The sequence below is a fragment of the Pteropus vampyrus genome, unplaced genomic scaffold, assembly GCF_000151845.1.
Source record: "Pteropus vampyrus isolate Shadow unplaced genomic scaffold, Pvam_2.0 Scaffold15, whole genome shotgun sequence".
NCBI lineage: Eukaryota > Metazoa > Chordata > Mammalia > Chiroptera > Pteropodidae > Pteropus > Pteropus vampyrus.
In genome coordinates this window covers 14,517,512-14,542,003 of record NW_011888796.1, presented here as the reverse complement: position 1 = coordinate 14,542,003, position 24,492 = coordinate 14,517,512, and the positions used below count along the sequence as shown (strand labels likewise).

The 24,492-nt window shown below is 34.2% G+C and overlaps 2 protein-coding genes across 2 annotated transcripts in view; both read right to left on the bottom strand.

Moving 5' to 3' along the window:
- Positions 1-384: 384 nt before the first annotated feature.
- VCPKMT (valosin containing protein lysine methyltransferase) lies at positions 385-7,151 on the bottom strand. Its single transcript, XM_011385739.2, has 6 exons — positions 6,366-7,151; positions 6,160-6,270; positions 5,916-5,988; positions 4,961-5,080; positions 3,881-3,985; positions 385-1,341 (listed from the first exon to the last, which is right to left on the bottom strand). The coding sequence occupies exons 1-6, from the start codon at positions 6,737-6,739 to the stop codon at positions 1,327-1,329; spliced, it is 798 nt and encodes a 265-aa protein (XP_011384041.1). The 5' UTR covers positions 6,740-7,151; the 3' UTR covers positions 385-1,326.
- Positions 7,152-7,269: 118 nt separating this feature from the next.
- Positions 7,270-24,492, bottom strand: part of SOS2 (SOS Ras/Rho guanine nucleotide exchange factor 2) — a 73,381-nt gene continuing 56,158 nt past the window's right edge. Inside the window, exons 17-23 of the mRNA XM_011385723.2 lie at positions 22,606-22,723; positions 21,481-21,653; positions 18,908-19,024; positions 14,278-14,539; positions 13,703-13,744; positions 9,851-9,960; positions 7,270-8,978 (exon numbers count right to left, since the gene is read on the bottom strand). Coding sequence (XP_011384025.1) covers positions 8,469-8,978; positions 9,851-9,960; positions 13,703-13,744; positions 14,278-14,539; positions 18,908-19,024; positions 21,481-21,653; positions 22,606-22,723 — 1,332 coding nt within the window. The 3' untranslated portion in view covers positions 7,270-8,468. The remainder of the gene's footprint in view (positions 8,979-9,850; positions 9,961-13,702; positions 13,745-14,277; positions 14,540-18,907; positions 19,025-21,480; positions 21,654-22,605; positions 22,724-24,492) is intronic.

Here is a 24,492-nt window from a genome sequence, read left to right as displayed (position 1 = left end):
TGGACTACTACATCTAGTCAATATCAAACTTATTTTTACAAGTTCCATGTGATGGAACAAGCTAGAAAGTGGTCATTTGCCCTAAGATTTCACTAATAAAAGCTGGTACTTACTGTTAACTAACAAAGTACCACATATTTAGGTTCCACTAACTGCTTAGGAATCTGCTTAATGAAATGCTAAGGGCAGTATGAACAAAGTATTTGAAAAACAGGAAAACAAACTTTAAAGACTGAAGTAAGCCTGAAGGAAAGACCTGTTCTCTTGGCTTTGATCTTTAATTTCTCTAAATAGGGCTGCTTTTAGCTCTCTCTGGAAATGTTATTTGCTTTAGACATTCATTTTCTTCAAATCTATTTCTGAAACAGTCACAAAGTCAAAGGATCTCAAAAATAATGTTTATTTTAAGACATAAAATGTGTCACCTAGCACCAATGCCAGAATTCTACCAGTTAATAATACTCTTTGGAACTTAAGTTCTTGATAGATCTGTGAGATGATTGTCATAACATAAAACAGACACTACAGTCTCAAAATCATTCACTAAATGTATATAGAACTACACTGGTAGTTATTTAAAATCTTTCTGTTTCACGTAAACAAGTTAACACCAGTGGTTTTGGCCACATTTTCCTTGAAGACTGGTATGAGGAAAAGTGCATGAACCTGAAAATGGGCTTTTTATTCTCACTTCATTCTCAAATGAAAACTTTTGTAAAGATAGCTTTCCTCCTCCCAATCTCCTGATTTCTTAACTTTCATTCTTACCAACTCACTACAGTATAATTTACTGTCTAACTCACATGCATAGTATTGACATGTATAGTAGAGGAAAAATTAAGACTTTGGCAAATTAAATATACAAAACATTTTCAGGTTTTGTTTTTTTTTTTTAACATAAAAGAACATTTGAGTATGACAGCTCTCTTAAAAGTAAGGAAGTGAAAGATACATATAAAAACCTGCCTTTAAATTTACCTTTCTTGAAAATAAACAAAAATTTACTGGTTTGAATTAATTTTGGCAGACTTTAAGCTAATCTTAATACCTATTTTTATTTGAAGATTAACAAACACATAATTTTTTTTAAGTAGACCTTGATGCTGAGGTAAAAGTAATCTAAGTTGGATTTCAGGCCTATTGGCAGGCAGGTAGTCATTTTCTGTATTGCAGGCAGCCCATGATGGTTGTTGTCTATATATCAGATCTCCAAGGACATGCTGGAAAAATCTGTGAACACAATCTTCCCATGCTATTTTCAGATGCTCCATTCACATCTTTAGCTTACTCAAGTTGTTAGAAGCTTGGGTAAGATGACTAAAGATTTCACGATGAAAATTTCTGTAAGAAAAAAAAGGAAACTTTACAGACTGATTTCTTATTACAAATTAAGTATTTATTAGGTATCTAATACTAAGTAATATGCCTACAAATGGCTGCATGCAATTCAAATGAACAACACGCATGTTTAGAGATGATTCTTTGCTGATACCTAAAGCACAAGAAAACAAAGAAAAAATAGATAACACTGATTATCATCAAAATTAAAAAGCTTTGTGCTTCAAAGGACATACTATCAAGAAAACAAAAAGACAACTTACAGAATGAGAGAAAGTATCTGGGAGTTAACTATCTGGTAAGGGTCTAGTATCTAGAGTAATAAACAACTCTTACAACGACAATAAAAAGACAAAAAATCTAATTTTAAAAAAAGGCAAAGTAATTCTGTAAAAATATACGAATGGCCAATAAGTACATGAAAAGATATTTAACATCATTAGTCATTGGGGAAATGAAAATAAAAGCCACAATGAAATATCTACTTCGACTCAAGGTGACTATAATCAAAAAGATGGACAATGACAATTGTTGGTGAGGATACAGAGAAACCGGAATACTGAGACATTGCTGGTGGAAATGGTATAGTAGCTCTGGAATAGTTTGGCAATTCCTCAAAAAGTTAAACATAAGAGTTCTCATATGACCTAGCAAGTCTAGTCTAGGAATATACTCAAGGGATTTAAAAATGTCACACGAAAATGTTGATGTGACTATTCAGAGCAAAAGTATTCATTAGAGCCAAAAAGTGGAAAAAACGAAAAGGCCCACTGACTGATGAATGGATAGATGAAGGTGTGGTATATCCATACAAAGGACTATTACTCAACTCTAAAAAGGAGTCATGTGCTACAACATGACTGGACCTGGAAAACACTGTGCTGAGTGAAAGCAGCCAGATACAGGAAACCACATAGTGTGTGCTTGACTGCATTTACAAGTTTCCCTTGCGCATTCCTATGAAAACGTTCATAAGATGAAATGGCATAAAGTGAAGAGTATTCCTTCTTTCAATTTTTGCCACTTTGCTTTTAGGAAAGACCCATGTTAGTATAATAATGGCTTCTTTTGTAAAAGTGAAAAACCTCTCTGGATTTCTTTCAGTTAGAGAAAACGGGTACTAATGAGGTCATTTGTAAAAGCAAAGTGGCATAATATGAACTTTCTGAAAGTGGGGGATACCTGTATATGAAATGTTCAGGATAAGCAAATCCATAGAGACAGAGAATAGATTGGTGATTGCCAGGAGGCAGGAAAAGGAAGTGACCGCTAATGGGTATGGGTTTTTTTTATTTGGGGAGGGGGGAAGGCGGAGATGAAAATGTTTAAAATTTGAAAGTGGTGATAGTTGTGCAACTCTGTAAATATACTACAAACCACTAAACTGTATGCTTTAAAAGGGTGAATTTTATGATATGTGAATTATATTAATTTTTAAAAAGAATTAAAAAAAAAGGCTTTATATTTAGGGAACATAAAATCTTTATGCCTCAAAAAATTCTACTTTTAAACTACACAACTTCAGCTAAAACTGAATCCCCTAAAGCATAAAACCATATTTATTACGTGGCATCATGCCACATAAAAGTTGATTGATCTGAATTACTAATCCCACTGCTCCTCTTACCCTAACACCTAACGCCAGGTCTTGATTCCCAAAATTATCAGTTATTTGCTTTTGGCTAGAATTCATATAATCAGAAAACATCACAAACATATTTAATCGAAGCAAAGATAACAGAAAAGTTATTAAATTGAACATTCTTAAATCATAAAATTGATCATGTCCCTGCCTTATACCAGTCACATATACGAAAGATGCTGGGGATTAAAAAAAAAAAAAAAAGGATGAAACAATTCTTCTTTTCTACAGGCTCAAACTCTAGGCATCACAGAGGCAACCTGCATAAAATGTAATGGTTTTAACAAGTAAAGGAAGCAATAAAAGGAGAATATACATATATTCTATTTAACAGAGTACATTTTTCATTATTTGGACTTGTTATATTTTACTTTTTAAAATTTATTTTTTAATATAGTTGATATATAAATTAGTTTCAGGTGTACAACATAGTGATTCAATATATTAACTTCCCTGACCAGGAATTAAACCTGGCCACAGTAGTGAAAGTGCCAAATCTTAGCCACTAGACCACCAAGGGAAGAGTTGTTATATTTTCACTTTGACTATTAAAAAAACGTTGAATGGTTGGAGAAAGTTCGCAAAGGTCAGAGCTGGCATTCAAAAATCTATAAGAGATAACAGAAACTTATAAATAGCTAAGTTACTTGTCTGAGGTAACATCCAATTATAAAGCTATATAATTTACAACTAGAAAGGACCTTTACAAAAGAAGCCTGCCTTAAAGGAAGAACCCCGAGGCTCAAGTGACCTTGACATTGAAAATTAGTATCTGAGTCCAGTGAATCATCATAGCTGTTTCTCAACATCAAAATCAACATTTACATCACATGTAAGCTCAGAGACAGTGTCCAGCTAATGAAACCTTCTCAGAGGATAAAGAGCCAGAAATGTATTTACCGATTTTTTCTTTCTGATGTACAAAATATGAATATCTTCGCTTCGATATTCTTCATCATGTTTTTCCAAAGGAATTTTTTCAAAGTCAAAGTCCAGTTGAAGGAGCTATAAATTTAAAAGAAATATACTTTAAATTCAATAAGATGAACTGTCCTGTGGTGAGAGACATCAGAACGGTGGTTATGTTTGGAGGAATACTGACTGGGAAGAGGCACATGGGAACCTTCTGAGGTCGTGAAAATGTTCCATTATCCTTATGTTGGGTGATGCTTACTTGGGTGTATACACAGGAAAAATTGAGCTGAGCACTTGATATATGTGCATTTTACATGTTTTAACTGAAAATGTTTAACAATATGAACTTTTTAATTATAAAGTTTCAAAAATTCATTAACATTCTTCATATTAAAAAAAACATGAAAAAAAATTTTGGCATATATCTGAAGCAGTCATGTATTTGCTTTCTCATTTAACCAAAGTAGTCCTTTCAGTGGACAAAACTGCATGGCTACATATATGTAATGTGATGGATTTTTGCCCATAAAAAGGGTCTGTGTGACCACTGGGGGAAGATGGGTGGAACTCTATGCACTACTTTTGCAAATTCCCATGAGTTTTTATTTTAAAAAACAGAACAAAACCCCCAAAATAGATAGGATATCTTGGTCAAAACTTTCACAAAAAATGTAGAGGAAAACACAGAAATAAAAACACATCCCATGCTATGTTTCTATGATATATTCTCCAGAAGTAATACATACATCATTAATTAAATCATTAATATGTTCTCAAAAGCCAGCAGGTTTAATAAGGAAACATTGAAAACTTTCTCAGAAAAGACAAGAGCATCACCATTATTTTATACTGTTCCACAGATACTAGATCAATTAAAAAAGAAATAAAAGATCAGAAAATATTTTTAAAAAAAGGGAAGAGGCTTAGTAGAACGGCGGGCTGTGAAGAATCCTAGGGTTCATGCTTTCCTCACTCAAAATTACCCTAATATAGTTGAATACACAGTCACATACAGCTTCCCTGAAGGGCAATCACTACAAAGATAGATTTAATAGAGTTACCCACCTCAAAATATTTTTTCTCAATTTCTGGATTTTTTCCCATCGTTCGTTGTTCATAACAACATATAATACAAGTCTCAGATCCACTGAGATCTTTTAGAGTTTTCAACAATGGCTCCAAAGACTGTTCAAAAAGAATATAATTTTTATGGCTTAAAAAATTTATATTTTTACCATAAAAGGGGGTAGAGGAGGGGTAAGGGGTAATTATAACTCCCCTACATTTTATCCATTTTTGAATCAGTCCAACAAAGTACATGTGGTTAAAGCTCTGTTAACTAATGATTAGTAAACTCCTCTTAAGTAACCCACCATTGTACTGACTTCGGTTTCCAAAGAAAGGATTAAAGTGACTGCATTTTGGAATTCCCATGAGAAAACATATGGAACTGACTTCACTTTTAAACATTAGTTTTATTTAATCTATTTAACAAGATTTAAGCAATCAACAATTTACCTACAAAAGCAAGTCTGACCTAACCTGAACATAAACTGGCTCAACACTCATTATTTGAAAAATGACCGATATTCACAATGCTACACAAATTGATAACTTAAAAAAAATCATTCTGAGTCTAATAAATCTTGCCACAGAACAACAAATTATTTACAATGCAACTTAATTCTCAATGTCATACTTAACATGTCATTGAACTAGGAACATCTAAGTAAAAAAAAAGAAAAAAGAACTCTTAGCTTTTCCAACAGATCCAAATGGCAAATCCTTTAAAAATTTAACAGAAACCGCTAGTAAAATGCACTTTTCTCATCATGATTCACAGGCCTATATGTTCATCATGAGTGTATGTAGTCCCTGGAGATATTTCTTTTCTCCTGTCTCATCAACCATAGGACAAATATCCTGCATTCAGTTATTTTAAAACGTTTAGAAATGTGTGCTCTAGAATCCAGAAAATAACATCTTCTAAAGGAAGAGGCTTCACGCATCGAATACCTACCTCTTCGTAGTATATGCAGTCAGCCATCAGAATGTAGTCTGGTGGAGAAGGAAAGTCTTCTATTTCTTCCCCCCTTAAAAATGTCAACCAAATATTTTAACTGTTACTTTGATAATTTAAAATATTCTTGTTTTAAAAACAAGACCCAGAAAGTCCCCTTCGCATTAATCATGATTTTAGTGAAACACAATTTAAAGCAAACTATAAATCGTTATCTTAATATAAGCTGAAAGGCCATACAAACCATTTCAGTACCTTGGCGTGAATAGAACCAGTGACAAGATGCTTGTTCATATTAATATTCATCTTCAGCAAGTCTTGCAATTCCTCAAGATCGGTAACTACAACATCTGCCCTATAAAATAACGTCGATTGAGGAGTAGGTACAAGGGTGGGAAGCCAGTAAGCAGGGTTTCCCCCCAAATTGGTAACCCTCCTACCAACTCTTACCCGAGGGTAGCGGCCATGAGCCCCACGGCACCGGTGCCAGAGCCCAGCTCCAGCACGGACCGCCGGCTCAGCGTGTGGGCCCCATCACCAGAAAACCCGGGCGTTTCCAGGTATTTAGAAAGGACAATGGCAGCATCCCAAACTACACAACCCACGCCGCCGGAGCCATACTGCTGCAGTCGTAACGCTGTGCCATCTCTCTTCTCCAAAACTCGCACGAAGTTCTGCAATGGATCATCCATCGAAGACTCCAGAGTCGCCATAGCTGCCCGGCAACAAGATGCGGCGCACACAGTGACGTCATACCCACGCGCACCCGCCCCCAGGTCCCGGCTTGCGAGGGGCTCGACGCCACCTAGTGGCGGAGTTGGCATGTCGACACGTGCGTGAAGGCACAAAGCCCGGAAGGCAGCATTACCTGGGCGTGGCCGAGTGCTAGGCCATCTGCTTCCCCTACGAGCTGGAGTGCCTCACGCTCAAATTATAAGTCTGGTAATAACGAACAGTTTGTTTAAATCACTTTTACAGCTAAAGTTGGTATAATCTTTAAAAATCAAAGCCAACCTCATGTTTTACCTGGTTGGAGAGTGATTCATACAGTAGTTACTGGCCTTAAATCCAGGCAATTTCCAAGATCCTACCAAGGATGGCTATAATCCTGTTTATCAAGAGTTTCCTAGCATGCTTCTAATTTTTCACCTGAATTTATAAAAATAACAAGCTTCCTGATTGCGTTTAGCAGCGAAGACAACGTTATCTTTCTAAAATTTACATCAGTTAAATGCTTCGGGATTATGTAATTGAAGTACAAAAATATTGAAAATAAAGTGTGTGTAAATATTTCTACAGAACTCAAAAAAATCTCCCCCCTTGTTCCTTATACTGAAAACACATTTTAAAAGTCTTTTAAAAATTAAGACTGGGGTGATTTATTAATCTTGTTAAGAACTCTGATACAAAGCACAGTAAAAGGCCTCAGACTAGTAAATAAACAACGTGGCTTTTGGCTACTTTACAACTGCCGCTACTGGCACTATCTGCAAAACACACTTTTTCATCACTTTAAATGAAAGAGTCCAAATGGCAAATAAAAGTTTTACTCACTTCTCTGATTAAAAAGTTTAATAAAGCTGTAAGTATTTGCTGTTTTAAATATTACCAATCTAAAAAAATATTTTAAAAAATTTTAGTTAACACAAGATGTACAGAGGAAGTTATTAGGTCTTGACAGCAAGCAGCTGGTTCCTACGCCATAAGAAACTTTTCCTCTTAATTTATGAATTAGTAAAGTAGCAGATTGTATTATAGGCCTGAAGTCACTTAAATTTATGTTATTAGCATTATCTTTAAATATACAATATTAACAAAACTGTACATACATTTTCCAAAACAATAGGCAACTCATTAGCTAAAGACACCACAGCCTGTAAAAACAAAAGGCACCTCTGAATAATAACATGCCCTTTTCTCCTCTATGATTGGGTTAGGTAGTCTTTGTTTACATTTTGACAAAATAATAAACACAGTGCATTCTATTCTTTTCATTCTATTTTTCATTTTTGTCTTCAGCAGCAAATTCTGGCATTTAAGACATGGCATTAAAAAGTTTAAGAACATAGGGTATTATTCACAATTCTCCTAAATGTAAAAACTACAAGTAAAAACTAGAAGATGGTCAAAGAGATTTGGAAATCAGTAACACCATATATCCTCTATTATTTGTGTAAATTTATTGCCTTAAAAAGGCAGCTATTACTCAAATTTGAAAAATTCCATAAATGCACTATCCCTTTTTAGTGCAATGTCACTTTAAAACATATTTTAGCAGAGTCTACAGTGCAAATATAAATTCTTTATACTGGCCTTTTGGCAGCACTGAGGATCCAAGACAAGGCAATGCTACTGATCACCTGAGGATAACGGTAAAGGACTTTTGTATTTTTATTTTTCCAATTTTTAAAAGCTTATTTGATCAGTAGCATTCTTAAGAGCATTATTTGTAAAAAGTACTAAAATACTAAAATACTATGCCTTTCTTTTTAATAAATTAAAAAAATCCTTTACAAATACCATTCCAGTGTCAATGACTACATATGGCTAAGGTCATTGAGGAGTTTCTGCATTTTCTAGCAAAGGCAGTCTGTACAATGGGGGATGTGAAAGCTCCCGTTTGTAAGTCTTTGGTGGCAGTTTTGGGAGGTGAGGGCTTGAAGTCTGCCGTGGTGGAACAGGGGGAGCTTGAGGATGAGCAAGATTATTCTGACTAGAATTGAGCACATAGCATCGACGTGGCACCCTTGGAGAGGGTGTGCTAGGAGGAGTGTTTGGCGAATTAGGACACGTACTAACATCTCTGAACCAGTCTGGATCTTTGTGAAGATGTCCCAGCGGAGGTGGCTGAAGATTAAATGGACAGTTTATAAAGTGTTCTGGAGGCCGAAGGGGAACCGGTGGAGGGGTATCAGGAAGAGGATCTCTCGGTGGCGGTGGAGGTGGACTATGCAGAGGCCCATCAAATGCACCAGTAGGAGCAGGAACTCTGGGTTTTACCTTTGGAGGAGGAGGTTGTCTCGGTGGAATAGCAGGGGGGTCATCATCAGATTTCATATTTCCCTAAAAAGAAAAGTAATTAAATTATACTTCTGTTCTCCTAAAAAATCTATGAGAAAATGTTTTTAAACGACTGAAAAATTCTTATATGTCATGTTAAATCCAGAGGCTCAAAACAGGTTAATCTGATTTCATGATACAATTTATGAGAAAATTATTCCCAGTTTAATTCAGGGCCCGGTTCAATATTTCTATAATGAGTTGTTTTAACTGAAATCTTAGAATATAATGCCTCAGGTTATCTTCCTTTGTATACATATTTCATAAATTCATCCATTTTAATAATAGGCAAGTGAATGAAAAGAATATATAGTTTTGTAGATATGAAAGGACATGATGTCAAGAAGACTTAATATCCAGCTACTACTTTCTGGCCATCTACTTCTACATGGCCAGTGAGGCTTAAAGTCATGGTGTACAAAGTGTGATCCAGGGACCAGCAGCATCAGCACTAGTAGGGAACTTGTTAGAAATGCAAATTTTCAGGCCCCATTCCAGATCTACTGAATCAGAAACTCTGTCAGTCTGTTTTTAACAAGCTTTCCAGGTGATTCTGATGCAGCCTAAAGTTTGAAAGGCACCAGCTAAAAGTTTGAAGAATGCTTTGAATACTAAAGTTCTTTCCATCTCCACCAGAAAGAAAATGTACTTCTTTTTGAGTATCTGTGAATATGCCTAGCCTCTGTTTTTAAAAAAGTATTATGTGGATTAAACAATTATTTAAAGTACTTTTCAAATAAAACCCAAATGTTTAAAAACCATAAAGGGTAGCCAAATTATAATTAATAGACAGACTCTTTATAAGAGAAGCACTATTTTAAAGATTTACAGCTCTGAATAAGTTGAGGCAAACCTAACTAAGTTCTGTTGACTACCTTGGAATTTGAAGCATCATGATCAAACTTTTTTCGAGGAGGAAGAGGAGGAGGAATCAGTGGCTCTTCACTAAGTTTATGTAAACTACCACACGAACTGAAGAAAGACTCTGCAGGTAAAAAAGATTAGTTTAACCACAATTCATAGTGCAACCATTAGACAAACTTAATTTAAATTTGTGATCATCCCTGCTATGGCATCTGTTAGACTGTAATGTAGCTGACTGTTGGTTTCTCTATCTTCTCCATTAAACTGTAAGCTTTCTGAGAGCAGTGTGAATTTATTTTTGCATTCCTAGCACTTAACATAATGACAGTGCCTGGCACATAGTAGATACTATAGCTAAATAAAGACATACTATTTATTTCAGATTAATAATGACATTCTGCTCCCTGAAAAGCCTCTTTAAAATCTAAAACAGATAAAACAAACATATTTGTATAAACTGCAGTAGCTACAATCGGATACATTTCTACACAGGTAATAAAACTTCCATATAAGAGACCATAGGTAGGGTTGTATCACATAACTTTCTCTTTGCAAGTCTCTCATTGATAACAGACACAATATATAACCACGTTAAAGGAAATTCACAAAATAAAATATTAGGGGAAATAGTTCCACTAAACAAGCCACCAGACTTAGAATAAGAACTATTTACATTTCTTTCTTTTTCATATGATTAGAAGATATCTGAAATTATGGACCAACTCCCTATTTGATATCTTTCTCCACACACAATTATCATAATGGCAGAGACCATGTCTCATTTATCATCATATTGAGACTGGGTTCATAAGAGTTAGTTAGGAAAAGTTGATGAGTTTAAATTTTAAACACACTGAGTACAAACTGCTTATGGGACATACAAGTAAAGATTTCGAACTCCTTACTCCATATCAAAATTGCTGTCCTGATCATGTGACTGCAATCACCTCAGGGGATTTTGCTGACTTAGGGTGCCAATAGTAGAAACAGAATATGCCTATAGGGTGTTGGCAGATGGTATAGAGAGGTTAGGCAGAGCACTATCTGTTGTGGATATATTCTTTTGCCTGTCCAGCATCCTCTGCCCTGTCATTGGGAGAACTCTTGGTGATAGGGAATCACCAAGAGGAGTGATGGTTAGTCAGCCAATTCTTCCCAGTACATCCCAATTCCAGTCAAAAAGTGGGCATAAGACTCATTTTCCAACTTTCTTAACATGATCACATTTTTATCTACCATTCATGTATGCAGCCATGTGCTTCAGTGAAAGCTGACCTACTCCTTAGCTCCAGAGATGGGCCCTAATTAGATCAAGTCAATCAAGAGTTATCCCATTTCTTCAGCCAGAGTGTCTGGTTAGCTGTAGGCACATGACCTAATTCAGACTAGTAAAATCTGGAAGCACATTTGCTAGGGGCTACTGAAAAGGAAGTTCCTTTCTCTTTTGGAAAAGCACTCTGTCAGTCTGTCTCTGTACTTCTTTCCTTCTTACTTGAGTGAGAAACATTTTCTAGAACTCAAAATCACAAGTCTTTAAATTTAATGAGCTTGCTGAGTGGACAGCAAAATGACAGAAAAAAAAAAAGACCCACATTAAAGATCATTGTTAATAATGAGAAGATCCTAAAAGTTTCCTGAATATATTGTGGCAGAGACTGTTAATTGTCCCCCAGTGCACCTTTCCCTTTCTTCCTTTTAGAAATATGATCCCATGAATTTTAGCGAGACAAAAGGTTGCCTAGTTATAAACAACATCTCTAAGCCTCCCTTGTAGCTAGGTATGTCCATGTAACTAAGTTTCGGCCAATGAGAGAGCAGGAGCGATGTGTGCAACTTCCAGATGACTTTTTTTTTTTTTTTTTAAATAACAAAGCTGCTTGCCCTCCACATTCCTACTAGCAGAAAACTGGTAACGACTGAAGCAGCTGCTCAAGACTCAGAGATGGAAGCCCCATTTTGAGAACCCTGAATTGCCGTGCTAGCTTGAAAACCTTGTGAAGTAGAGTTGTCTACTTGCTCTGGCTATTGTGAAAAATAAACTATTCCATTTAAAGCACTGTATGTTTGGGCCCCTTTGCTACAGCAAGTATAGTTTTTTTTAAAGAAGAATTGAGAACGTAGAGTTATCGACAGAAGGATTTTTTCGGTCTAATTTGTTCAGTGCCACATTTCTTATACCTAAAATACTGCCTGCACTTATCAGGCATTTAAAAATTATGCATGAATAATTTATCAGTGAATGATATGGGACTCTTAAACAGGAAGTATAAAAGCTAGAAGACAGTAGGAAAATGTCTTCAAGATTCTGAGCGAAAATGATTTAAAATTCTATACCCAGCCAACATGAAAAATTAAATGTATAAATACAGTTTCAGAAATGCAAGAACTTAAAAACTTTATATCCTATGTATCCTTTCGCAAGCAGCTACTGGAGGATGTGCCCCTACCAAAGTAAGAGAGCATATCAAGAAAGAAGACAAGGAATCCAAAAAACAAGGATCCAATACAGGAGAGAAGTAAAGGGAATTTCTAGGATGACAAAAAAAGAAAGTTCTAGGATGACAGCTGAGTCAGAGGCCAACACGGCAACCAGTCCAAACCGAAGCATGAGGACAAAAGGGCAGCAGGAAGGAAGTTTCCAAGTTAAAAAGAAAAAAAAAATCCTGACAGCTTCCCTGAGTGGTTTGACATGATAGAAAATCATGCTGTGGAAGGGTGTGGGAAGATTGAGTAATAAATGTTTTTAAAAAATAAACAAACAAAAAACCCAAGCGTTAATGAGGCTATTATTAACTTCAAGAAACAGAGCTGTACAAGGAAGCATAATCACAGTATACACTATCTTGGCTTAGCAGTGAAATATTTTCCCTAAATGTGATCAGTATATTAGGCAAAGAGCTAAATCCTCACCTACCATAACAGGAAATCAATAAACATTGTGTAAAATTAATGGTTCAAAATAGAGAAAATTATAAAAACATCAATTAAAAATGTGGGAGTGTCACTGGAGAAAAAGGGCTGCAGAGACGTGTGATAGGGAACTGCTGTTCATTTCATTTTAAGTGTTTTAGCATTATTTGCTTTTAAAAACTCTATGCATATGTCACTTATAAAAAATTTAAAAATTAAAGTTTGGAATTAAACATTTAAAATAATAAACCTACTTTTCTCATACTGGAGGATGTGCCCCTACCAAAGTAAGAGAGCATTCGACTATCTAAATTATATACACTTTACTATGATAGAAGCAGAAGTTCTCCAGATTGGGAGAATTATTCTTGAAGTTGTTGTGTCCCTTTTGAGTTATTTTATTTTAAACAACTAACCACAGAAAGAAAGGTGACAGCATTTATGTCATAAATTATGAAATAATTAAGAATGGCAGAATAGTGTTTTACTTAAAATACTGCTTTATTAAGATCATGTGAGGAAATAAGTGATCAAGTACTAGCCTGAGAACCTGAGAAACATTTAGTATATTATTCTTATGGGAAAATAAATTGGAAGAGGTGGGAGATTGAAGAGGCAACTGATATGAAGTCACCGCTTATTCTCTGCTAAGTAATGTGCAAGGTGCTCTACATAGTTCTCATTTGATCCTTAACAAGCTTGGAGATACTAAGTGATTTGTTCAATGGTCACACAGGTCCTAGAATACAGGTTGTAAAATGATAAATACAATCTATAGTAAAGTTTAAATAGTACCCAGCTGTAAGCAAATAACTCAATTTATTATAAGAATTTCATTCACTTATTAAATTTTTTAAATGTTCCTAAAATCCAGACCACTCATATACAAATTTAATCGACTCAATGATTATCTTTAAATCATTTCATTAGAATCAACTCAAATTCTTACTTACTTGAATGTGGCAAGAGAACTGGAGCAAAGATGCTATTGCTGCCTATTGGAATGAGAAAAATTAATTTGAAAAAATATATGTATTATTTTTATTTTTTAAACATGTTTGCATAAAGTAACATATGTAATAACATACACAGGGTACAGAATTTTATCATCATCTTTTGCCATGTTAGCTCATTTAAAGAAATGAACCCAGTACTCTGTACCTGGAATGTTTTTTTCTTTTTTAGCATCAGTAGTTTCCTCTCTATCAGTCTCTTTCTAAATTTTCTTCACAGAAATATTTGCTTGTTTTCTTATTTATTCATTGTTTATTGCTCTCTTTAGAGTAGTACTGGTGCCCAAAAGGTACTAAATGAATCTTTGTTGAATGAATAACTTAGAAAATAATATACATAAATAATTCATGAATCATACTATACTCCCCCGTGTTTAATCACTATTTTCACATTCCACTGTCACTTTCTGCGCTAATACAGTTTGAAAAGGATTCTACAGTTCCCTAATTAAAATGATGAGAATTATCTTAACCATTAGATTCATTTTACTAAAAGGTTTCCAACAAATACGTACCACAGGAACTATTGAGATCCACATCTAAAAACACACTGAGGTCTGAAGAAGCAGATACTGGCGGAGTAGATGGTGTGTTTGGAGAGGTTGGTGCTGACACTGTTGACTCAAGCTCAGTTTCAGCAATCCGACTAAAGCTTATTTTACATGGTTCTCTTTCCAATGGTGTTGGATGACCTCGTAAAGTGCCTGAGGTAGAGCCATGTCGGCCTGTATTAGGCCTTATTCCAGGAGATTTCAAAGAGAAAGTTGATTTCCTAGGCTAGAAAAAGTAAACATAATTACCATTACTAATTTGCATATACTTTATTTTTATAGTTTAGTGCTACTTTATGCTTAGCATATAGTTAAGAGAGTACAAGAGAATCCCAATCGGCAAAAAAAGCCAGTAACATTTGAGTACAACACTTTGGGATTTGACTTAATTTTAAGATAGACTTGATATAAATCAACCTCTTTTCATACTGAAGAAATAAAATTATTAAAAATCTACTTGGGAAGAGTTCCAGGAAACATGATGAAGTGAGAGATGTCCCCAGATCTATCCCCTTGAAACAATAAGCTGAACATTTAAAACTCAACAAAAAATACCCAAACTGCACACCAGCACGTCTGAGCATGGGATCTGCACATAAGAGCTACCATAGCTGAGAACTCCAAATGTCGGGAGGTGAACTGGGATAAACAAAGAAGCTGCCTCTCACAGCCACTGGAGCTACCTATAAGAGGAGGAGGGGGCAGAGAGGAGAAGGAGAGGCGAGTTCCCTGAACAGCCCTGCCTGGGAGAGTTGAGTTCCATGCAGGCAGAGGCAGGGCCTAGTCATCAGGACAGAAAGCAGAGAAGTGGACGGCAGAGAAACAACAGTTGATTTTTACCAGCCGTGACTGCAAAACCGAGGCTGAGCCGTAGGCCCCAACCCTCAACCTAGGGGGCCCTCCCCGCATACCCTCCAAGACCCATCACCACGAAACCCAGGGGAATCTGAGCAAACGCTACTGAAACTGTTGCTAACACTGACAAGGACTGAAACTGAGGGTAGTGAATGTAATTAAATATCTACAAGAAAATAAAGGCATTATGTAAAGTCATTATTAAGGCTTTATGTAAAGCAGCGATCCAAGAGGCTTAGACGCCACCTACTGGAAACCAAAAGAAAAGTGCCTTCTTTGCAGCAGGCTAAAGAGAGACCTTTATATAATAAATCTTCTTTCTGGAAAACCAGCAGAATACATTTCCATTAATACCCAGGCGGAGAAATAGTCCATTAAACACCATGAATAACCAAGGTGACAAGGCATCTCAGAAAGAAAGAGAAAAATCTCCAGAAAATAAGCTTACAGACATAGAAATGTGCAACTTAAATGACAGAGATGGTACTTCTGAAAATATTCAGTGAGTTCCGAAACGAGTCATATCAATAGGAATTGAAAAAACGAGTCATACCATAGGAATTGAAAAAACAACTAGATGAGCAGAGCAAGGAGACTGAAACCCTCGAAAAGAACCAAACAGAACTTCTAGAGATGAAGAACACACTGCAAGAGTTGAAAAATGAAATAGCAAGCTTGAGAAATAGAGTTGACCAAATGGAGGAAAGGGTCCGTGATATCAAAGACAAAAATCTAGAAATGAACCAGAAGGAAGAAGAAAGAAACCGAAGAATGAAAAATAATGAAAGAGTAATACAAGAACTAGTTGATACCATCGGGAGAGATAACATAAGAATAATGGGCACTATCAAAGGCAAGGAAAAGGAGCAGGGACTACAAAGCATTTTCAGACAAATAGTTGACAAGAATTTTCCAAATCTAAAAAATGAGCTGGAGCTTGGAATTCAAGAAGTCAACAGACCACCCAATTTTTTCGACCCAAAAAAAGGCCTTCATCAAGACACACTGTATTAAAGTTATCAAAAATCAACAACAAAGACAGAATTCTCAGGGCAGCCAGGGAGAAGAAAACAGTAACTTATAAAGGAAAACCCATTAGATTATTGTCAGACTTCTCAGTGTGACCTTACAAGCCAGAAAGGAATAGAATCAAATATTTAAACTATTAAGTGAAATGAACTGCCAGCCTAGGATAATGTATCCAGGTAAGCTCTCCTTTAGATATGAAGAAGAAATTAAGACCTTTTCAGACATACAAAAATTGAGGGAATTCCCCACTACAAGGCCTGCACTACGGGAAATACTGAAAGGGGTCAGCTCACCTAAAACAAAATGACCCCCCCCAAAAAAATACATACTTAGGAGTAAAGTGACTATCAGGAAATAGAAGCAGAGGAGTACCATCCTTACTAAGAACAGGGCATTATAAGCTTAAATAATAATAAGAGAATTGCTATAGCAAGATAGCAATGAATGTTCTGCATACATAGGGACAAATTGAGATGACAATGACTAAAAAAGGGAGGATTCAAAGATCCAAATCCGCAAAGGGGAGTGGAGATAAGTCATGTGCAGAAGACAATGGATGACTGTGTGTGTGTGTGTGTGTGTGTGTGTGTGTGTGTGTGTATAACTATCCTTTACATATTTGTACTGGTAACCACACACCAAAGATACACTTCAGAACTGAAGTATATAACATAAAACAAGAAGAACCAAAGGGAAAACCCACAAAAGCCAACCAAAATAAAGAAAACAGAAACACAAGGACAAGAAAGCAATGGAAACACTGAGCTACCAGAAAGCAAAAGATAAAATGGCTATAAGACCTCATTTTTAATAATCACTCTAAATATAAATGGACTGAACTCATCAATAAAAAGGCAGAGTGGCAGAATGGATCAAAAAATAAAACCCAACCATATGCTGCCTCCAGGAGACACATCTCAGCTCCAAAGACAAATCCAGATTCAAAGTGAGAGAGTGGAAAATGATATTTCAAGCAAATGGCATTTAGAGAAATGCATGAGTAGCAGTACTAATATCAAACAAAATAGACTTCAAAATAAAAAAGGTAAAGAGAGATACTGAGGGACACTTCATAATGATAAAGGGAATCATGCACCAAGAAAACATAACACTTATTAACATCTATGCTCCCAATCAAGGAGCCTCGAAATATATAAAGCAATTATTGACAGAACTAAAGGGAGAAACAGACCAAAACACTATTGTAGTAGGGGACCTAAATACCCCATGGTCAGAGATGGACAGATCATCCAAACAGAAAATTAATAAGGAAATAACATCCCTAAATGACACATTAGACCAACTGGACATAATTGACATGTACAGAGCCTCCATCCCAAAACAGCTACTTATACATTCTTCTCTAGTGCACACGGAACATTCTCAAGAATCAACCACATACTAAGAATTGATCTATCATATGATCCAGCAAGCCCTCTACTGGGTATTTATCCCAAAGACTTGAAAACCTATATCAGAAAAGATATTTGCACACCGATGTTCATAGGAGCATTATTCATGGTAGCCAGGACATGGAAGAAACCAAAATGTCCTATGATAGATGACTGGCTAAAGAAGCTGTGGTACATATATACAATGGAATATTACTCAGCCATAAGAAGAGATGAAATACTGCCATTTGAGACAACATGGATGGACCTCGAGATAATCATGCTAAGCAAATAAGCCAGACAGAAAAAGCTGAAAATCGTATAATAACACTTACATGTGGGATATAAACCTAAAAGCAACTAAGGAACAGGACATACAGAGACTCATGAATATGGACTATAGACTAGTGGTTACCAGAGGGTAGGGGGTGATGGAGGGGAGAGGTCAATGGGGTAAAGGGGGTCAAATATAGGGGTATAGGGGGATGGTGAAGTGGATAAAGGGGATCAAATATATGGTAGCTGAAGGAAACTGGACTTTGGGTGGTAAACACACAATAGAATATACAAATGTCAAATTATAATGTAAACCTGAAAATTATATAATTGTATTAACCAGTGTTACCCCAAAAAACTTAATTTAAAAAAAAAAAATCTATGTGAACAACTTTTTGCCTTCAAAACACTTGAACCTAAAGTTCTTCAAGTCATCAATATCAATTTTACAAATATTTACTGTGGATATAATATATACAACATATTATGCCAGATGAGTCAGGAAAAAAAAAAAGACTCTGCTTTTTTCTTCCTAATAGTAAATGACCAACCTCTACAATGGCACTTTAAAGTCTTTGGATAAAACTGCTATCATGTCTCCCACCTCAATCTCTTCCCACCTTTTTAAAATTCTCATAGCAGTAACCTAATGAAAAAAACATGAACTCAGATTCAGATAACTTGAGTTAAAATCTCAACTGCGTCAATAACTAGCTATGCAGCCTTGAAAAGTTATTTAAATCCTTTGAGCCTCAGTTTTTATGTTTGTAAAATTACTGTGGTTCTCACTTTCTCACAGCTTTTTTCCCCTTTTACTAGGAAGGGTCAAAAGTGTATAGATAAGTAAGTGGTACTAAAGTAAAGGATAAATCAGATTTTATCAAAAGACTAACATTTTCCCCCACAGTACATGTAATTTTAGAAATAGTATAGTACTGCAAAACACTTAAAAACAGCTATTTGAGCAAATTACAATATTTAATAGAAATAGGCTGTTAATACTGTTTTAAAAAACAATTTTTCCAAAATTGTAATGAACTTACAAATCGAGGTGGCTGTTTGCAGTTTCGGGGTTCAATTTCTAGTGACTTGTTGAACAAATAATCTGTAAACTCTTTTTCAGAAGCACTTCCCATGGGGTTAAGATTTTCAAAGAATCGCTAGAATTAAATATCCATAGCACATGTTTTAGCTCTTATTAAAACATTTATTTCATCAGTTTAATAAAATCAACAAATTAAGAGATCATAATGTCTGAAAACTCCGCAAGGATTGCTAATTCCAATCTTTCTATTTTCTAGTAAAACTGTATAATTTCTATGGAAGTTATATATTCTAGTCTCAAAGTTCTAAAATGAGCAGATTTTTATTTATTACCATATTAATAGCTCAGTATCTCTCAATTAATATTATTCTTACTCATTATAACAACAAAATTATCATCACCACTAAGCTATCAAGTGTTTACGACAGAATTATAGTTATGATCCAAAAGGAAACTTTGATAATCAAAAAAAAAGTAGAGATAAATTGGATTAAGGTCTATTCAAAAGTAATTTCAAGAATAATTATAAACATAAACTAATCTGTGCTAGCCTCTAGGAAAATAAACTTTTTGTCTTTATCAAAAATATATTCTAGGCTTAAATTTAAGTTTTTAGGTAGAAAATTTAAATGATTTAGTAAAGTAAAAAAAAGAAAAAATAGTAATCTCACTAACCAAAGATCTCACTGTTAACATTTCACTATTCGAACATCCTTCCAAGTTTTAATTGTGTGTGTGAATAGATGCATAGATACATATATTACATATTTTCTGCAAAACTGGGATCGCACCATAGTTTTTAACCTTTTTAAAGTTTATGCTCAATTTTTTCTCCATGTGGTTTACTTTACAAGATACAAATTTTAACTCTATCATTTCATCAGATGGATGTTCCAAAATTTATTTCACCAATCTCCATATAGGTGCTGTTTTTGCTATTATAATAATTATTATTAACTCCTTGTACACAAATTCTTATACATTTCTGATGATTTCCTTAGAAATATTCCTTAGAAGAAAATTACTAAATTTATCTTTATGTAATTTTGAAGTGGTTTAAAAGCATGTACAAAAACAAATCCTGGGTTTTGGCTTTGGCGATTGGCAAAATGAGCTATAGAATTTCTAGTATAAAATTCTTCCATTTTTTCAGGCATTCTGCCAATTTCAAGAAAATTATACTCCTTTAACAATACTGAAACAATTTAACTATGTTAAATCATATGAACCAACAGTAATTTAAAGACTTTTATAAAAGTTTTAACAGAAGTATTCTTGGTTTTCTCTTCTTTTGCTTTACTTTTTAATACAATTTAGCTTGGCTAACTATGGTTTGAAAAGTGAATAGCTACTCTGTCTACATTTGAAACTTACTTTGACTCAATCATAAAGAAAGCATTCTCTGTACCTCCCCACTCCCTATCCCCAAAAGATTGCTTTAAAGGATAGTAGGAAGTCAAGACGGGATCATAAAAAACCTATTAGCAGTTACTGAGATATAAATGCTTCAAGTACTATTCAAGTACAATCAAGTATGATGTAGGAAAATGTATTTTGAACTCTTACCTGGGTTTAAGAACATATATCCTTAGCCCTATTAAACTTCACGTCACAGAGGGTTGGCTCAATTGTGAGAGAATGGAATGCAACAGTAGCTTATCACTATTTTCTTTTTTTTTTTTTAAAGTCACACTCAATTACAAAAATATTTTAAACACTATTTTCTTTAGTGCAGGTATCTGTCTACATTTTCATAACGGTATACTTTAAGGTCAGCCTTTTTTTTAGGATTTTAGAGTACTCTGTGCTGAACTAGGAACAAAGAATGGTTACAATCTTATAATTTTGGAAGGCAGGAGTGATGGTGACCATTTTTACTCAACATGCCCAACCTGCAGACTACATCTAAAAGTTCAGCAATTTTTAATGTTACAGGTGAACTTATTCTGATCAAGTTATTTTATGTTCTGGATTTCAAATAACTATAATACAATAAAATTCGTTTAATATAAATATAATAATTTACTCTAATTTAAAAGGTATTTTACATCTTACAGTACCACAGAATCAATATTATGAATTACTCAAAATAGAACATCAATTGATAGAATGTTAAAAAAGTCATTTTTGTAATACATATATACATACCATTCTACAAGGCCCTTCCCCTATTTAAACCCAGTTTTCTTATGAAGAGATTACATAATGTCATAGCGACACATGTAAAATATCTAAAATGGCTACCAATCAATGATAGTACTAGTAGAAAATTTTCTTTTTACTGCGTGGACATCAGAAAACTTCTTTTATTCCATTTTGTCATTCATTTTTTCAATGTGTTACCTGAACCAGTTATACAAAGAAGCAATGCTTTCAAGAGAAAGTATCTAATAATATTAATAACTTCAGGTTGTTAGTGCTGAATATCTATTTACCATTTCTATTTACTATTAACTAATTATGTTATTTTCATAGAAAAATAAAGGGCATAATGTGTGGTTATGATATTTCTTAGAGACAGCAGAGATTTAACATGTTCTCTTTTAAAGATGAGCAAAAAAAAATATTTACCCTCATTTCTGGTTCTATCCGTAAACAATAAGGTTGATTCTGATACTGCTGAATTTCTCCAGTAATTTCAGCCACTTTCCTCCTCTTACTGAAATTGATTAAGTCTTTCCCTTTCTTTTTTAAAAAATCATTATTCCCTTCTTCAGTCTTCAGAATATTTGTTAAATATATTCCTAGCAAAAAAGTATTTGAAGAAAAGTTATAAAGTTGGTTACTTAACCATTGAGAAAACAAGTAAAATTGAAAGACATCTTATAATCTAGCAATTCTACTCTTAAGATGTTAAGTCTCTGATATACTTAACAAATAATGTATTAAGAATTTTTTTTAACACGGAAACATTTAAAATAAAGAGTTTTGAAAGAGCTTAATTTGTCATTTCTTAGACTAATAGCCTAAAATAAAAGGGAGGATTCATTCCCAAAGTCTGAATTGTAAATCTATTCTAATCACTTTGCTATTTGGTTATAAATATTTAATGCCAATGATCTTAAATGATTACTGATCGATAAATTAACTTTTAGCCAATTCTGGTTAATCAGACTACATATTTATAAACTAATTCTCTGTTTTCCCAAAGCTCATAATTTAGGTTGAAAAAGAATTATTCCTCACTCTGGAACAGTAAGAAAGTTTTTAGTTCCTTTTTCATGCATAATTACTGATTCATTTAAATCAGTAGCTCTTGACTGGGGGCAATTCTGTCCCCCAAGGATATTTGGAAGTGTCTGGAAACATTTTTATCACAACCGGGTATGCATATGTGTATGCTATGGTTTGAATGTTCAAAATTCATATATGGAAATCTTAACATCCTATGTGATAGTACTAGGAGGTGGAGCCTTTGGGAGGTGCTTAAGTCATGAGGGTGGAGTCCTCATGAATTCGATGTGCTTTTATAGAAGAGACCCCACAGAGCTCCTTACAACTTTATCAGGTAATTATCATAATCTTCATTTTACAGGTAAAGAAATAAAGAGTTTAAGTTTTACTTATCAACATAGACAGCTAATAAAAGTAAATGGCTCTCAGATATAAAATCAGGATAAACTGCCTCTAAAGGATGGTCTCTTTTGGCTATAGCACACTCTCCCCCAAAATATAAACCCATATTTAGTAACTTACCAAAAAAAGGCACACAAGGTGGATTGATTGACTTAAGTTTTACTAGGTATTTTTTAAAGTGGTCTTGACTCAATTCCACAGCTTCATCCAAAATTCTCCTTTTTCTTTCCTGCAATGCCTTTTAAATACATAAATTGAGTACAAGTTGTTTTGCATAATTCAATCATTTTATGTATGTAGAGCTTTAAATTTTATAAAATTTCAAATATTTGAATAACAAATTTTTATATTAAGAGAGAAGTTGTTTTTCTTACTATGCTTGCCTGAAATGGTTCCCCTCATATCTATAAATACAAAATTTAAAAATCTATTTTTTTCCAATATAAACCAGAGGATTAAGCAATTAAAAAATTCTTTCTCAGAACCAATTAGTTATAATTCTGATTAACCCAGAGTTTAAAGTTATATACAGTTTAAGGAGAGAAAGATAATCCCTTATTATTCAAATATTTTCCACTGAAAGGTCTTCTGGGGCTAAGGTAAAGTTTTGGTAAGGAGGAGGCTATGAGAGAGAACTGAACAAAAATTTAATAAGTCAAGTAAGCAGAGTCATTCCTTTTATATCTCATTATTACATTTTCTTATTAAAAATTAATTATGTTATTTTTAAATTGACTCACACCCACACACACACCCATAGCAAACATTGTACGTAATTGAGAACCATTCAAATGCATTTCCTTTAACTTAAGGAAGAGCAAAGGTGACGACATTGTAACTTTTATTCAGTATTATACAAAAGCCCTAACTAGCATAGACAAAAATAAAGGTCTAAGAAATGATTGTGAAGAAACCAATAAATCTACATATAGAGTGTTAAAGAGATAATTTAGCAATAATACTGGAACAAAGCCAAAAGGCAAAAATTGACTGCATTTCTAGATATCGTTAATAAAGATTTTAAAAATATTCTAATACAAATCTAACCGGATCTGTGAGATCTCCATCAAGGAAACCATAAAACTTTATTAAATAAATAAATAAATGGAAAGATATATCGTGTTCATGTTATGGTGGGGAAGACTCATTATTATAAAAATGTCAGCTCTTTACTAATTGATTTATATAGCTAATGCAATTCCTATCAAAATCTCGACTTAAAAAAAATGAAATTTAAACTGATTCTAAAATTTACATAGAAGAGCCATGGATCCAGAACAGTCACTCTTGAAAAAGAACAAGATTGGTGAGAACTTGTCCTACTATACTTTATAAAAAACTGGCATATAAAAGTTATGGTAATTTAGACACGTGGCACTGGCATAGAAACAACCAAATACTTCAAAGGAACAGAATAGAGACACCAGAAACAGATTCACATATTTATGGACACTCAATTTATGACACAGCTGGCACTAAAAATCAATAGAGAAAGGATGGACTTTCGGTAAATGAATGGGAGCAACTGGCTAGCCATATGGAACAAAAAAATGAAACTAAACTCTAACCTCATACCATAGTTAACTAATTTCCAGCTGGATTAAGGACTTAATGTGAAAGACAAAGCATTAAGATAATAGAGGAGGATCTGTTAAATAAGACACTAAAAAGCACAAATTACAAAGTAAGTAAATTCAACTACATTAACAACTTTTGTTCATTAAACGATATCATAAAAAAGGTGAAAAGGAAGCTTAAATCTGGAAAAAGGTATTTATAACATACATAACTGACAAAGAATTAAAATCTAGTATATGAAAACTAAATTCATAAGAAAAACTCAATGAAAATAAGTCAAAAAATTTCCACAATGAGAAATACAAAGAATGAATAAACATTTAAAAATAGGTTCAAACTCATTAGAAATCAGAGAATTATAAATCAAAACCGCAAGACTGAAAAAATTAAAAGAACTGACAATATCAAGTATTGATGTGTATGTGGGAC